The sequence below is a fragment of the Chenopodium quinoa genome, unplaced genomic scaffold, assembly GCF_001683475.1.
Source record: "Chenopodium quinoa cultivar QQ74 unplaced genomic scaffold, ASM168347v1, whole genome shotgun sequence".
In the NCBI taxonomy this organism is placed as follows: Eukaryota; Viridiplantae; Streptophyta; class Magnoliopsida; order Caryophyllales; family Amaranthaceae; genus Chenopodium; species Chenopodium quinoa.
The window spans coordinates 2,338,151-2,354,250 of NW_018742684.1; the positions used below are offsets into that span (position 1 = coordinate 2,338,151).

The following is a 16,100-nucleotide window of genomic DNA, read 5'->3' on the forward strand; positions in this document are numbered from 1 at the left end:
AATTTGAGTTAGACCAGACTCCAGTTAGGAGAAAAACTCTCCCAATAAGCATTGTCAGGTTCCATAATTTCAAACCTGAATCTTAATCAACGCAGAACAATTCCTTACTAGCTAATCTAAACACTTGTTGGTTAACGATATCGTGTTCCGTGGTAGAAACACAAAGTGTACCCTCCCACACAAAATTCAAAACATAACTAAAAATAGTGGGTTTATGTTCGATTGTTCATCCTTTAAAGAAAGGAAGCAAAACCTCTCATCCAGTTTACTGTGAAACAACAATGGAAACGCAAGCAGAGAGCACTTCCAGCGACGACATATCCGCCATTAAAGAGATGCGTCAACAGCTCGAAGCTCGCATCGAAACTCGTCACAAAGAGCAACAAGATCTCATTGCTTCACTCCAAACCCTAGTTCCTGACCTCGTTTCTTCCCTCAATCTCTCTCTTCAAGTAATCTCCACCTTCAATCACCGCCCTTTCACCCCTCTCTCTCCTGCACCAAACCCTAACCCTACAACTCCTCGCCCCCTTCACCTCAAAAAACACCCACTTGATAATCGGGCCAAACCACCGCCTAAACGGGTCTTGAAATCGGACCCTCCAGCTCGCCGGGAAGATGATGCTTCTGGAAGTCCGTTGTCCGTGGTTCGGTCGATGGTTGCGCGGTGTTTGTTGGAGAGGAAGCCGTGGGATGCGATTGACTCGTCGACGGTGCTTCGGAAGTTGGAGAATTGTCCGAAAGTGACGGCGGTTGAGAAGGCGGCGTTACGCGATGTTGGCGGTGAGTCGGGTGCGATTTGCGCGGTAGAAGTGGCGTTGAGGTCATTGGCGGAGGATAATAGAGGTGTTGAATTGGATGAATTTGGGGTGAGTGGGAAATCTGGGGTTATGGTTATGAATATTGATAGTGTTAGGCTTGCTAGAGAGTTGCCTGAGGGTGATGACATTGTTGAAGCTAATAAAGTTGTGGTTAGTGATGGTCCTGGTGATGGCGGCGAGGAGGGTGCAGCGATGTTTAGGGGAATGCCGAGGTCTGGGATGCCGGAAATGTGGCCGGGTGATCCTCATATGCAGGGTATGCCGCCGATGTTTCCGGGGCAGATGATGGGTCATAGAGGTGGTGGTGGTCCTAGGGGGATGGGAATGATGGGGATGCATAGAGGGATGGGTGTGCCACCCCAGCATAGGCCGCCTTTCGGGCCGAATGCGGCGATGGGTGGTGGTAATTCTGGTGTGCCTGTCAAGCAGGTTTCGGAGGAGGAAGTAATGAAGGATCTTGAAGCATTATTGAATAAAAAATCTTTTAAGGAAATGCAGAAGTCTAAGACTGGAGAGGAGCTCTTGGACCTCATTCACCGCCCTACTGCTAAAGAAACCGCAGTTGCTGCCAAGGTATATTTGATATTTACTTGTTCTGTGTGTATATATTTACTTTTGGATTTATGGTTTAGATTGTTCTTATTGCTTACATGCTTGATTATGGATCATTTCATCACATCATTTTGAAGCCTAGACTATAGGGTTGATGAAAGTGAGTTTATTGTACACTCGAAGCTGCAATGCACTTAAAAAGTATAGAATGTATCAAGATGTGAAATTCTAAACTACATGATCTGAATTGTTAGAATTGCTAATTGATTACATATGTGAGTGGTGAAATCTCATACCCCTATTGCCTATGCAGCCACCCTGGGCATTCATCCAACAATTTAGCGCTTAAATGTTAGACAATTTGGGTTGTTTGCCCGCAGTATGCACAATATTGCATATCACTTGATTAAGGGCTTGTTCTAATACGATTATTTTCAGTTCAGTTCAGCTCTAATAAGATAAGTTCAGTTCAGTCCAGCTCTAATAAGTTCAGTTCAGTTCAGCTCCTAATTTCCTTCTCTTATAAAATATTCAGTTCAGTTCAGCTCTAATAAGTTAAGTTCAGTTCAGCTCAGTTCAATCAATCAGAAACAGGCCCTAATAGTGTAGTAGCTTGTAAGCATGGATGGTATTGTCATGCACCACTGGCCTTTATGATGTATTATTCAGGTATTGCAATGTAGACACAGAAACATCTAGTCTAGTGCTATGATGCTCAATACACCATAACAATTGTAAATTTCTGTAACATATTGTTTCACTATGAGATTATAAGTTGGTGGCAATGGAATTCTATGAAGTAAAACACTTTTTGGGGATATGAAGACCATTGCCATGAACATTGGTAGACAATTTTCTTGTAATTTATTACCTAACTGAACTTTCCTTTATTGTAAGGTTCGGCTAAACATTGCTATCTATTTTACTACTTTCTTTTTTTTCCTATGTCTCTTAGGTGAAAACCCCCCCTTTTTTAAAGCATATTGTAATGCTTGTATGTCATGCCTTACTGTGCTGCACTAGGGATCTGATACCAGACCTATTTCTAAGCCTTAAGGTCTATGTTCTCTATGTTAGTGTGACTTCTGTGCAATTTTTTTTTTTTCCTGATTGTTTTTTCTTTGTCAATACTCCTGACTTCTAACTACAAAGTTTTCTTGTTGGTTAACTCATAAATCTGTGGTTATTGATGTCTTGTTTCAGTTTAAGACTAAAGGTGGGCCTCAACTTAAGGAGTACTGTGCATCTTTGACAAAAGAGGACTGTCGACAAAAATCTGGATCATACATTGCATGTGAAAAGGTACATGTAGTTTCATGCTTTGTGTCCAATTTATTTGATTGCTGTGCAGCCTGTGCTGCACTGCTTCTGTATAGTTTGTGTCACAAGCCCCTTGAGATGTATAGCCGACCCAAGCTAGTGTTTATGTTTCTTATGAATCTATTGCTAGCTATCCCAAGGTTGAACAACCCCCTCCCTCCCTTCTCCTCCTATTGTGTAACTCAACACATGTTGCTGCTTGAGGCTTGGCCAACTAAATCAATGCCCAATGAAGTACTGAACCCCTTCTAGTTGCGTAACTCAACACATGTTGCAGTTGTTTATAACATCTCTCCTTTAGGCTAGGCCAACTCCCAAAGAACTATGACACACACGCATATTCACACATAGGCGTAGGTTGGAACATTATAGCTGTGGTCTAAGTTAATGCACCTTATCGCTTTGTTTTTCATTTTAAAAATGTTGAGTTTTAGGTCTGGTGATTTCTTAATAGAATTTAGTGTTTTGAGTAATTCAGTTCAGGTTAATGAGTTCCTTTTACAGCTGGATACAAGATAGATCAGTTTAAATAAGTTCGGTTGAGGCTAATGAATTCAGTTCTGATGTTCTTAGCTGAGATAATTGAGGAGGTTTAAAACAAAAAGAGTGCACCCTAACTGCTGTGTGGCTGTTTCTAAAAAAACCATACACAAATTTTATTATAAGAGGTGTAAAAGGATTAGTGAAAGTAGAACAATGCTAGTGACACATTATAGTTTTATTTAATGTTCCTCAAGAATATATTGATTTCCTATCTGCACAAAAATAATAAAAAATACTATCCTCATGTATTGTGGTTGTATGTTATCTTTGACGAATTTGTGACTTTTGTTTGCCATGTGATATGTTATTAACCTATACATCAACAGTTTGTAACCCTCTATCTTATTTGAGTGTTTCTCAGGTTCATTTTAGGCGAATAATTGCTCCACACACAGATATCAATTTGGGAGATTGCTCTTTCCTTGATACATGCCGACACATGAAGGTAAATCTCTTCACTCCTCGAATCTCCCTGACCTTCCAAGTTTTTATAGTTTAGACTTTAGAGCTCATGTTAACTGTACCTGGTTTTTGTTCCAGACGTGCAAATATGTTCACTATGAGCTCGACCCAACTCCAGATGTGTCACCAATGATGATGGGGACTGCAGCTCTTCCTCCATCCAAGCCATTAAAGGCTCAGCGAGCACATTATTGTTCAGCAGTAGAACTTGGTGAACCACAGTGGATCAATTGTGATATCCGGAATTTTAGAATGGACATTTTGGGACAATTTGGAGTTATCATGGCTGATCCCCCGTGGGATATTCATATGGAGTTGCCATACGGGACAATGGCTGATGATGAAATGCGTACTCTTAATGTTCCTGCACTGCAGACTGATGGTTTGATATTCTTATGGGTCACCGGACGTGCAATGGAACTTGGTCGTGAATGGTATGTACCTGTTTTTTTCCCCACTATATTGATGGATTGAGGTTGCTTCATGTGGTCAACTTGCTCGTATTATTTGATTTGGACTTCAGCTTTTCTATTCATATCAGAAGGTTTAGTTTATGCTAGAGGGTATTTTGTTACTCATAATGTGATTGGATTAGTTCTGTGGATTTTATCTTTTGTTGGCTAGGATGGAAACAATGATGGCCAACATCATCCATTTGACCGCTTTTCTTTTCTGAGTTGTAGCTGTGTCATGTATGCACTTGAATTAGTTTAAACAAATAAGATACTGTGAGTGGATAATATATATGTGTAGACTTCTTATTCATTGTGGAGTAATAGACAATTGTACCCCATGGGACTATAGGTCAATCAATAACAACCTCCCTGTTATCAGTGTAGCAGAGTTAAGGCTGGGAGAAAATTTATGCATTTGAAAAAAAAAAAAAAAAATGAAAGAGTAACACTCTTTTCAGCTAGTGCAACCGTTTTCATTTAGCAAAAGTTTGGATACATTTTCAGCTTCCAGCTTTCCATCTAGATTTGTTAAATAGAGCCTTGGAAGAGCAAGTCTTTCCATATGGGTGGAGTTATAGTTGAAATCTTGATTGTAATGCAGTATAAAAGGATCTATGAGAACACCAGGGATATTATTTTTTGTTTGTATTAATCCTTAAATCAGTCTAATTATTGGAATCTTTGTCCAAAGACTCTTGATATTTACATGTTATCTTGCACTGCTCACTGCAAACAGCTGATCCTTTAAATCTTCTTGCAGCTTGGACCTGTGGGGCTATAGACGTGTTGAAGAGATAATTTGGGTGAAGACTAATCAACTTCAGAGAATTATTAGAACGGGCCGGACAGGTCATTGGCTTAATCACAGCAAAGAACATTGCCTCGTTGGAATAAAAGGAAATCCCGAGGTCAATAGGAACATTGACACTGATGTACTTGTAGCGGAGGTTCGGGAGACTAGTCGTAAACCAGATGAGGTGATTTTGATGTGATTTGTGACCAACTTGTCAGATTCATATTATTTTTGTGCTTCCATGTTTTAATATGTGATATATATGCAGATGTATCCATTGCTTGAGAGGATAAGTCCAAGGACAAGAAAACTGGAACTCTTTGCTCGGATGCATAATACTCATGCTGGGTAAACTTCTTAGTCTACTGAGCTTTAGTTATATGTGATGAAAAGTGCATCTTGTTTATTGTGAATTTGTGATGTGTATATGCAATGGTCTGTTGATCACCAGTCAACAGAGTTTTCTTGAAGCACATCTATGGATCACATATCTATTGGAGTACTGGGGAATAGGCTTAGTTTGGTAGATAATTATGAGGTCTTTTCGATTTCAATAATAGAAGGAAAAACAATTCAGTCTGTACATTTGTCATGTTAGTATTCTCAATATTCCAAAAAAAAAGAAAAAAATAAATTATTAGTGATGTTCTAGATCAGCATTTTCATATTTAGTGAATTTGTACAGTCTATGAAGACTAGATTCGGTGACATGATCCAATTCCATGTATCCTCTCTGACCATAGGACCTCAATCCCAAAAACAGTGTAGAACATGATTCCATATGAACATTCAGCTGCCTGATCTCAGTCAATGAATTGCTGGCTTGATGGTTTTAACACTTTTCAGCTTACAGCATTATTGCCTGCTATCTTTGGTTGACAAATAGTTTCAATTTTGAATATAGGTGGTTGTCACTTGGAAATCAGCTCAGTGGAAATCGCTTGGTAGATGAAGGACTAAGAGCTAGGTTTAAAGCTGCATATCCAGATGTTGAAATCGAACCGCTATCACCTCCAAGGATTTCCACTTTGGATGTAGACCCTAGTGGTACCCAACCAAGAACACCCTTTTCAGGGGCTGAAACTACACCCGCACCACAGTCGTTCACTCAGGCTGCAGCTACAGAAATAAATTATGTTTCAGAAGAAAAGCCTCTGGTCAATCAAGATGTTGAGATGGTAAAAGCTGATTAATCTATCTCAATTTTTAGTAGTTTGTATTCTGTGAAAGCATCCTATATCCTATTGAGTTTTTAGGGAAGGAGTAGAATTTGGTAGAATTTAGACAGGAGATGGTTGTGTGAGCAATACCAGAAAGAGCTCCTTCGGCTCTAAACAGCTACTGACACTAAGGTTAGGAGAAACATGATGATGCTTCGAAATACAGAAAATTGATAATTTTATATCTATTTAGGATCCTTGCCCAAGTGGTGTTTTGAGTTATTATGTTGAGCAGCTGAGGCTATACACACATTATCCTTGACCAAGGATGGTTTTTCAGTAGATCAGTTATAATGAATTAAGGATGTTCCAAAGTACCGATTATTGAGATATTGGAGTAAAAGCCGATAGTGTATAACCTGTATTTATAAGGTTAAATTTTTTTTGGTACAACCTATAACTAATACTTGCTGGCATATTTTCGAGTATAACCATGGTCATGTTAAGCTCATTTAATATAATCAAATGAGATCAAGTTCAAATTAATTAGTAAACTCGCTTCAATTATGAATTACTTGTAGTTACTTGGCTAAAAACTCATAAATGAGATTTAGTCTGGTGATTTAAAGTTGAGGAGCATTGAAGAATTTGTATAAGATCTTTACCCTCATTAAATATAACCTACAAAGTGGTCAAAATTTTTCTGTACATCATGTTTAGTTACTATTTTATTGTTATGTATGGAATTACTTTCTTTTTTTTCATCTTTATAATCCATAATCAAGTTTAAAATTATGTCCTTTGTAAGCTTAATGAATCAAATGACTTTCATGTACTCATCTAAAACACCTGAATTTGGAAATCAGAATGTCTCATACTCTCATACATACACGTATAATAAAATAAACGGATATTTCACTAAATGCCACTGATAAATTTAAAAATTCATCAAATGTCATCGTATTTTTCAGAATTCACCAAATGTCACTCAGTTTTTTAAAAATTCACCGAGAGCCATTAATGACCAACGACTGTTAACTCCGTTAGTCATTAGGAGTTATCATGACACATGTCATGATATTATTGGTCCATTTATCTTTATTAATAAAAATTAAAAAAAAGCTGAAAATAATTAGAAAATAATTAAAAAAAAAACAGAAAATTAAAATAAAAATAAAAAACCTCCAAAATTTTCCAAGCCACCTCTACCACGCCAAACCCTAGCCTCTCCCCTTATATCGCCGGAAAACGGCCGGCCACCACCTTAACCACCGAAAATCGACCGGTCGGCCCTTTTGTGCCCCACCTGACCCACCGTCGACCCCAAAAACCACCCACACAAACTTCCCCGACCCTGTAAAACCTAAAATTAACCCCAGACCCTAGCCCCACCGTGACCTCAACCACCTCGCCACCCCTACCACCAGCCAGACGAGGCCCAGAGCAGCCAGATTTGCCGCGCTATTCTCCAACTCGGAGCTGCTTTCCAACCCTCCCCTATCCGTTTACCCACCACAACCATTAACGAAATCAAAGTTGTAAAGAGGAGGAGGGCCAAAATCGCCAAGTTAGAAGGGGATAAGGGTCGAAATCGGAGCGTGGGGAAGGGGAGGTAGCCGGAAAAGGGATTGGGGAAGGGAAGGGGGCTGGGATCGGGACAGAGAAAGGATTTTGAGGGTTGAGGACTGGGTTTCGTGGCGGTGGGGAGGGAGTTTCGTGCTGGTGGGGAGGGAGTTTCGTCGGAGGGGGAGGAACGACGTCGGCGCTGCGAGGGATCTTCTAGGTGGTTGGCGCTGCAGGAGAGCTTCTTGGGCGGCGTCGGTGCTGTGGGACAACAGAATCCGGTAGCTGGGACGGCGGGAACGGCGGCGGGGAGGGTGGTGGTGGCTGATGGGGGTTTTGGCTGGACGGGGTTTTTGAAATAATTTTGGGTTTTTTTTTTTAATTTTCTGATTTTTTTATTTTATTTTATATTTTCAGCTTTTTTTTAATTTTTATTAATAAAGATAAATGGACCAATAATATCATGACATGTGTCATGATAACCCCTAATGACTAACGGAGTTAACGGCCGTTGGTCATTAATGGCACTCGGTGAATTTTTAAAAAACTGAGTGGCATTTGGTGAATTCTGAAAAGTGCGATGGCATTTGATGAATTTTTAAATTTGTCAGTGGCATTTGGTGAAATATCCGTAAAATAAAATCCAGTCTTTATGTTTTCTTCATTCTCAAATTTGCCGGTTCTAATTGACTGAACTGAAAATAACCTGAAGAGAACAGATCGTAAGTTTTAATTTTTATCGAGTTTGAAAACTAGCCATTAGTATTTACACATACATCTAAACCAGACATTACACGGACAAACTCACATACAAAGCATGATTATGCACTATAACAATTTTATTAAAAGAATCAATACAAATCAAAAGTAGGACCCTAAGTCCAATAATATATAATTAAAAAAAATAAAAAATCGACCGACAAAAAATTGAAGAATATGCCTCATTGTATTTGGTAACATGAATTAAACAAGAACCCAGATTGCAAAAACAATCAAAGAACCAAAAACTGTAGAAAATCTGATAGAAGAAGCAGCTGCAGTTGGAATAGACCCAAAATTTTGTTGGTAAGAAGGTCCATCAGCTGCAGTTTCTGCCTCTGATGGTGCATAAGCGATAGCGCCTTTTCCATCAAGAAAGATGTGAAGTTTCTGGCCTTTTTGGCAATGTCCTGCTTCTCCACTTGTGAAGTAGAAATCTCCAGGTTGTGTTATGTTGAATAGTGAGTTTCCATCATTCATGAACAAGATTGGATCTTTTATGTTGCATGTTTTGTATGATTGTGGTGTTACCTGTATTACTGAATCTTGGCTTGGTGGGTACAAAAACACTGCATTTCCACAACATTATATTGTTATTATTAGTCACATTAGCATTGCGAGGATTCTCTTCAATTACTAGACCATCATAGATTGACATAAGTCACAACATACAATGAGATCATTTTTGGAACAAGTTAATAGTACCACATAAAAAAAATGTTCCATTTAACATAAATATCACAATAAATAAATCAAAAGTACGAAATAATATTTAGAGACGGAGGGAGTAGTATAGGGACTTACTAAGAGAATCGCCGACTCTGAAACTGGTTTTATTGGACCATTTGATGTAGACATCTGGATTAGCAGCAGTAGGGATGTTCCAAGCGCTCAAGTCTCCAACTTTGTGCTGAAAACAGAACACTTTGGCTTGCAATAAAATTAGAAGCTGCAAAGTGTAGAAGAATAAGCACTTTGGACTCATAACACTCGACATTTTTTCTTTCTCCTATCAAGTTTCAAACTCTCTAGTTTGTACAAAAATAAAGGACAGTTGCTTAATATTCTTTCACTCGATCCTCTCGTGTTTATAACACTTGCATTTTTATATTAAGGGATTTAGGAGGCAGAAATGCCAGCGATTGGCCAGATTGGTTTCTCAAAAGAAGACACTACTCGTGAGCTGTTTGACATAAATACCCTTCATCTTCTATTGGATTAATAATGATTACTATTGTTACTATGCTTCAATAATGTTGGCATGGATCCATTGAATATGTAACAAGTCTAGAATGATCGTGACCAACTCGAGCTCAACTTGGTTAGAGTTGAGTTTGACTCAATGTTGAGCTGACTCTAAACTTTAAAACCATCTTATTCGGCAAAAGGTTAGTTTAAGACATTGTGAAAGGAATCAAAGTCGAGCTAAGTTAAAAGCCATGCCTAAGTATTTTACATTCGTCAAGCTCAACCTCGGCTCCTTATTTCCCTAGTATGCATTAGGGAAGTCTGCTAATGGAGTGATAGTAAATTAGTAATCCTTACTCAGCTTTGACTTTTTACAAAAAAAAACTTCACAAGATTAGATCAAGTGAAAGACATTAGGGAGTGCTAGGATAGAAAAAGACTTTCTTGAATTGAAAAGGCTAAGAATTGAAATTAATCAATAATAAGCTAGATAGTTGCACATGTGCCAGTTGGGTTAGCATGCTTTGAAGACAACAAACTAACATGGGAAGTGATTCATCAAACAAGGGATGCTCAAGTAGTCAAGTAGGAAAGTTTTAACAATTGAGTCAAGTTTAACTAGAATATATGGTAGTATGGCACAACACTAGATCTTTATACTGCACCATTTCACCAAGGCAACCTCATTGCAAATGGCATTGGAGCTGGATGGTCCATAGCAAGAATGCCCGTGTATCCTTCTAGCCTCAATACACTAGAGTTTAAGCGCGAGCTGAATGTTAGATGTCATCTTCGAGAATCTTGTACTTGACAATACATAAACGTCTAAAAAGAATTTTACCAGGCTCATCACATTAGATGCAAAATCATTTTGACCGGTCTAGGATATACTCGAGTCTCTGGAAACTTATCAATGTTGAAAGATACATTATGGCAGTTGCCGCTAGTCAGGTAGTTTTCTAAGTTACCAAAGAGAAGTAACCCCTTAAGGTTGGCTAGTTCCAATCTTGCATTATGTTTCATTGTATTATCCAAAACAAATGCAAATTGCATATTTCATGTGCCAAATCACATGGCTTCTCACAATTGACTCAAAAAACAACACTGCTGTTCAATAATATTCTAGCATCATCCAACTTGTCCCTTCGTTATTAAATATATCTTCCATTAACTTTTCAATTAGGAAGGGAATATGACTATTATTTCTAGGTGAATCGCTAAACATCGCCCGCAAATTACCATATAAAGCCCACAAATATGACTTGGTGTGACCATTATGCCCATTTTCTAAAATTGAAATAATCTCGGTTTAAAAAATGTGGAGCCGTACTGGCTCGCCGGGGGAGACCGGAGGGCAGGCCGGAGATGCGGGGGACGCCGGAGGTACGTCGTCGTCGACGGAAAACGAGGTAAGTCACCGTTAAAATTCACGGTTTACCGTCGGAGTGGCTCCGGCGCCTAGGATAGACGCCCAAACCGTAGCCTGGACGTCCAAGCCAGACGCCAGAACCACCACAGTGGCGTCCAGCCCAGACGCCCAGACCACCAGACTGGCGTCTTGGCCAGGCGCCACTCTACTGGTTGAGGCGGCCCTGCCAGGCGTCAGTCCAGTGGTTGTGGCAGCCCTGGCAGACGCCACCTTTATATATTATTTTTTTTTTTCTTTTTTGATTTTGTTGTTGTTTTTTATTTATTTATTTATTTTTTAAAAAAAAAATCGAAAATGATTTTTTAAAAAAAATTCGAAATGGGTTTTTTTAAAATTAATTTTGAAAATTCGAAATAGGTTTTTTTAAAATTAAGTTTGAAAATTCGAAATGGTATATTTTTAAATTTAGTTTGAAAATTCGAATTGGGTTTTTATAAAAATTAAGTTTGATTATACATAATTATGCTTTTTTTGTGTTAATTCGGTGTAAATATAGAAATTAAATGTATTATCCGTTAAATGTATTTATTATAATATATAATTGATGCAGGATTATGGTGGAGACGGAAATGATTACAGTGGGATATTTGGACATGATGGTCCATTCGAAGAAGCTCAACAGGCGATTGATTGGGCAAAACAGGTTGCAATTGCAGCTGGATTTTGCTTGGTAGTAGTAACTCATAAATCTCAACGGGATGGTAGAATGGATCGCATTTTGAGATGTGATCGTTATCGCAAAAGAGAAGAAAGAGATTTTCGTACAGCCACTCGGTTTGATACAAAGCGGAAAGGTTGTGGGTGTGAGTTCAGAGTAAAGGTTCGACAACTACGGAGTCGTGACGGTTGGGAAGTGATTGGTTACTCTAAATGGGGGTATCACAACCATGAGATGATAGTATATGAAGAGGGTCATCGACAGCTGAGCGGCTTAAGTCCTGCTGCGAAACTAGTTGTGAAAGAAATGAGTGATGCTCAAGTCAAGCCTGCTAAAATATTAGCATCTTTGTTAGAGAAATTTCCAGAAGACCATCCAAACCGAAGACACATCTACAACGTCAGACAGCAACTCAGGTTTGAACGGTCAGAGGAAAGGAACCCTATACAGCAGCTGCTACACCAGGCACAATCACGTGGTTACCTGTTCTGGTTTGATTCTGATGAAGATACAGCGGAGGTGACTCATCTTTTCCTTGTGCATCCTGATTGTGCTGATATGATCAAGTCTTGGCCATTTGTGATTTTGATCGACTCAACGTACAAGACAAACAAGTACAAGTTCCCACTGGTTGAGATCATGGGGATGACTCCAACGAACCAGAACTTTCTGATTGGTCATGCAATCATCAAGGATGAGACGGCTCCAAGTTATTATTGGGTGTTGGAGAAGCTGAGAAACTACATCGGGCCTAATGTTCATCCAGCAGCCATCGTCAGCGACTGTGAGAGAGGTCTCTTTTCCCCCATAGCAGAGCTGTTTCTAGAATCGAACCACTTATTGTGCACATGGCACATCAACAACTGCGTGAAAGTGAAAGCCTACAACCTTTTCAACAAGAATTTGGAAATGGCAGAGAGATTGGTGAATGGTAAGTGGCGGAAGATCCTACAGGGTACCACAGAGGAAGCGTATGAGCGAGCATTGGCTAACTTCAGGGATTCGTACCAGTGGTGTCCGGCACTGGTGGACTATGTGATGCAGCAATAGGTCCCTCACAGGGAAAAGCTTGTCAAATATTGGTACTTCATTTCGGGAACACTACAACATGTAGAGTTGAGAGCGCTCATAGAGCTACCAAGGACTGGATTGATTCATCGACCGCTTCTTTGGATACACTGTTCGATAGACTTAACAAGTCAATTGAAACTCAGAAGAACGGCATCAGGAACTCTCTAGAGGACTCCAGACGACGACATGGTACGATGTATAACCATTTTATATTTAAGATTCTCCATGGTCGTGTGTCGCACTACTGCTTGGGGTTGATTCTCACTGAGCTGAACAGGATGAGGGACTTGGCTGACGAAGTGTATGCTCGGTGTGGGTGTGCTATTTCAGTAACTCATGGATTACCTTGCGCATGCACCATTCACCGCGTTATTACAGAAGAAAGGGCGTCATTACATGTTGATCAGGTCCATTCATTCTGGAGGACGCTCGTTATTGGTGAGCATGCAGACACTCAAACGGCCGACCGTGAACAGGAGGAGTTGGAGCAGTTTCGTTCGATGTACGACCGAGTGTCCTCCAGCCATCCTTCTATTATTCGTGACGCTACTCATGTACTTCATGACATGTTCCACACGTCTACCTTAGATTATGAGGAACCCGAAGGAGTTGACCGTCCTCGAGGTCGACAACGGCGGAACAGGAGTGTGTTTGAGTATATCCGTGGTCTTGGTCGTGGTCGTGCTCGTGGTCGGACATCGTCATCTAGTCGTAGTCAATCTTCATCGTCTGTGAATATGCCCCTAAGAACTGGTACGTTTTGGTTGTTTACATTGCACATAGTTTTAAATTGTTACTCTTGCCTTCTTAACTGTCTATAATTATATGGTGAATAGGAAGAAACGATGTTGATCAGTTTCCGTACAAGGAAAGGATACCTGCGATCATCATGCCGTACTTGGAAGGGTGGAATGATCTAGTCGGAGATGGTAACTGCGGATTCCGGGTCGTGGCTGATGTTTTTCAAATGGGCGAAGGCAACTACGGTTTGGTGCGTCAGTTGATGTACGGCGAAATTGCCTCTAACCGAAATGTTTATCGTCATGTGTACCAGGATGACTTGGATGGCGCTCTGCGGCGTATTCGGTTGGGAGGTGGACCTTGCGGCCAAAATCATTATTTTGACGCGCCCCTAGATCTGTTTGCCGTTGCAAACATTTACAAATGCGCAGTCATGCATTTCGGCCTGGGAGTGCATAGTCAAGCTTATTATCCTTGTACCACGGTTCTCCCTTGACGGTCGCGTGAGACTGTCACCACACCGGTCAGAGAGGTAGCTATTGCGTTTCTTGGGTCGTCATACAGACATTTCATCCGACTAAACATGTCATCCGATTTTCCAGTGCCACCGATTATACCTCGGTGGTACACCATTCGCACAGCGAGCGTAGAGGGTTGGGATGCGCTATATCATGACCGGATCCACGAATGGAACACCCTAGCTGCATTTTAGTTTTTCATGTTTACATTCTTCCTATGTAATCTTATTTGTACGTTGCTCTTTTAATGAGAACATTCATCTTTTATATTGTATTGCTTACTGCATTCTATATGTTGCATGGGTAAGTTGCGCGGATCCACGAACGGTTATATCAAAATTTAAAAACAGCAATGATAATATGTTTAAGTTGGAAGCTAAAAGAACAATCTAAAATGTTACAAACTTACAACATAATGTCCAATTTAATAAATTAAAACGATAATATTTAAAGTGCTCTATAAATAAAATGACAAAACCATCAGTAATCCCTCCTCGACGACGACTCCCACTGCGCAAGGGTCTGTTCCAGACTATCAACAACAGCTCTCACTGTTGCACTCATGCTATCCTTCTCAAGAGAGAGTTTATGTACGTCCTGCATTATTTTTCTCATCCACTGCATACAACAAAAAATAAAAGATGAAATACAATAACAACATATAAAACTTAATTAAAAGACAACGATAAATATAATATGAGACATACCGCTTCCATGGCAGTAGGCGGTGGCACATAATCATCATCGTCGTGGTCGAGATCTGCGATCAACCTCGGGTGCGAATACCGGTTAAACCATTCCATGTAGTAATGGTCACACATGGGAGGAACCCCAGAGGGCAGCCGCTGCAACTCCGCAGTCCATAAGCGGGCCACCATCGGAAACTGGTCCCACGTCCCGGTCATGATATCCGGCCATTGCACGACGTAGTCCCTCGACGATGCAGGTCGGACCGCCTTCATCTGGCATGACGAAGACAACGCTGGGGCATGTGCGCCTCGACGATCTCACGATACTGAATGAGTCCCGTGTACAGGGTCCTGGGTACCCTAACACTAGGGTTCGGGCCGAAAGGCATCCAGTTCACGTGCACATAGTTTTAAAATTTAATAACATGAATATAATATGTTACCTCTAAGGGGGATAGCCTGTCCAGCAATAACCGTATCGATCGGAGGCGGTCAACGGACTTCTTCTCCGAGCGCGGACTCCACGCACAAGCACGCGGCATCCCCTCATCAATAGGAACCGGGTCACGATGTGGTCGCAATGCAGGAAAGTACTCGTATATCCAGGTCTGCAATAGAGTCAGACACCCAGTGATACCTGCCGCGTCAGCCCGACTCGCAAATCCTAGTTGGCGATACAAATACGCCAACGTAGCCGATCCCCAAGAAAACTGGCCTACACTGTCGGGGTCACACGTCTCTACTATGTCTCGTGGCCTGAGCTTGTTTCTGCCGCTCTTATCCGGAAACAAGGTACATCCGAGGAGTAGAAAAACATAAGCACTCAGCTGTGCGTCGTGCGTCCTACGTGCACTGGGGTACAAACACCGCTGCAACACGGATGCGATCTTCACACCGCCGTGTTCCCAAACACCAAGCGCCTCGGTGTACAGTGCAGCCCTGTCCACCGCCAACAACTCCGCCAGCAAATCTGTCTGATCCGCATCAGCCACAGCACAAAGTCGTTTACCCTCAACACGAATCCCCAGAATGGCCTCGACGTCATGTAACATGATCGTCATCTCAGCGAACGGAAGGTGGAAAGAGTTTGTATCCGGCTGCCATCGCTCAATGAAAGCCGTGATCAGCGTACTGTCAATCTTATCGTGCATGGTGGCAGGAACGTGATTCACCCCAGTGCCCTCCAGTCGCTCGAACATCTCGCTCTCCGCCGGCCAAGCCTCAGCCCATGTACGCAAAAAGCTACAAGTATTTTCCCGGGTATGACATTTCAACAACCCCGTAACTGAAGGCCTCTCCTGGTCCTCCCAAATACGGGCAGCTATGTGTCCTAGAAAGCTAGAAATCACACTCCCGTCAACAGGCCCACCGGGCACCT

General features: G+C 41.0%; 2 protein-coding genes across 2 annotated transcripts; one reads left to right on the forward strand and one right to left on the reverse strand.

Annotated features, from left to right (window-relative positions):
* Positions 1-281: 281 nt before the first annotated feature.
* On the forward strand, positions 282-6,139 carry LOC110722755 (N6-adenosine-methyltransferase MT-A70-like). The gene is made up of 7 exons (XM_021902046.1): positions 282-1,394; positions 2,577-2,675; positions 3,598-3,681; positions 3,777-4,132; positions 4,914-5,130; positions 5,215-5,294; positions 5,851-6,139. The coding sequence occupies exons 1-7, from the start codon at positions 282-284 to the stop codon at positions 6,137-6,139; spliced, it is 2,238 nt and encodes a 745-aa protein (XP_021757738.1).
* A 2,274-nt stretch (positions 6,140-8,413) lies between these two features.
* LOC110722574 (mavicyanin-like) lies at positions 8,414-9,531 on the reverse strand. The gene is made up of 2 exons (XM_021901839.1): positions 9,233-9,531; positions 8,414-8,997 (listed from the first exon to the last, which is right to left on the reverse strand). Exons 1-2 carry the CDS (start codon positions 9,423-9,425, stop codon positions 8,633-8,635), a joined length of 558 nt encoding a protein of 185 aa, XP_021757531.1. The 5' UTR covers positions 9,426-9,531; the 3' UTR covers positions 8,414-8,632.
* Between the last annotated feature and the right edge of the window lie 6,569 nt (positions 9,532-16,100).

Bases quoted from the DNA above. Each gene is read 5' to 3' on its own strand.
- LOC110722755 (XM_021902046.1), top strand. From the start codon at position 282: ATGGAAACGCAAGCAGAGAGCACTTCCAGCGACGACATATCCGCCATT. The intron at 5,131-5,214 runs GTGATTTTGATG...ATATATATGCAG, and splicing joins CTAGTCGTAAACCAGATGAG to ATGTATCCATTGCTTGAGAG. The intron at 5,295-5,850 runs GTAAACTTCTTA...TTTTGAATATAG, and splicing joins ATGCATAATACTCATGCTGG to GTGGTTGTCACTTGGAAATC.
- LOC110722574 (XM_021901839.1), bottom strand. From the start codon at position 9,425: ATGTCGAGTGTTATGAGTCCAAAGTGCTTATTCTTCTACACTTTGCAG. The intron at 8,998-9,232 runs GTAAGTCCCTAT...GTGGAAATGCAG, and splicing joins CAGAGTCGGCGATTCTCTTA to TGTTTTTGTACCCACCAAGC.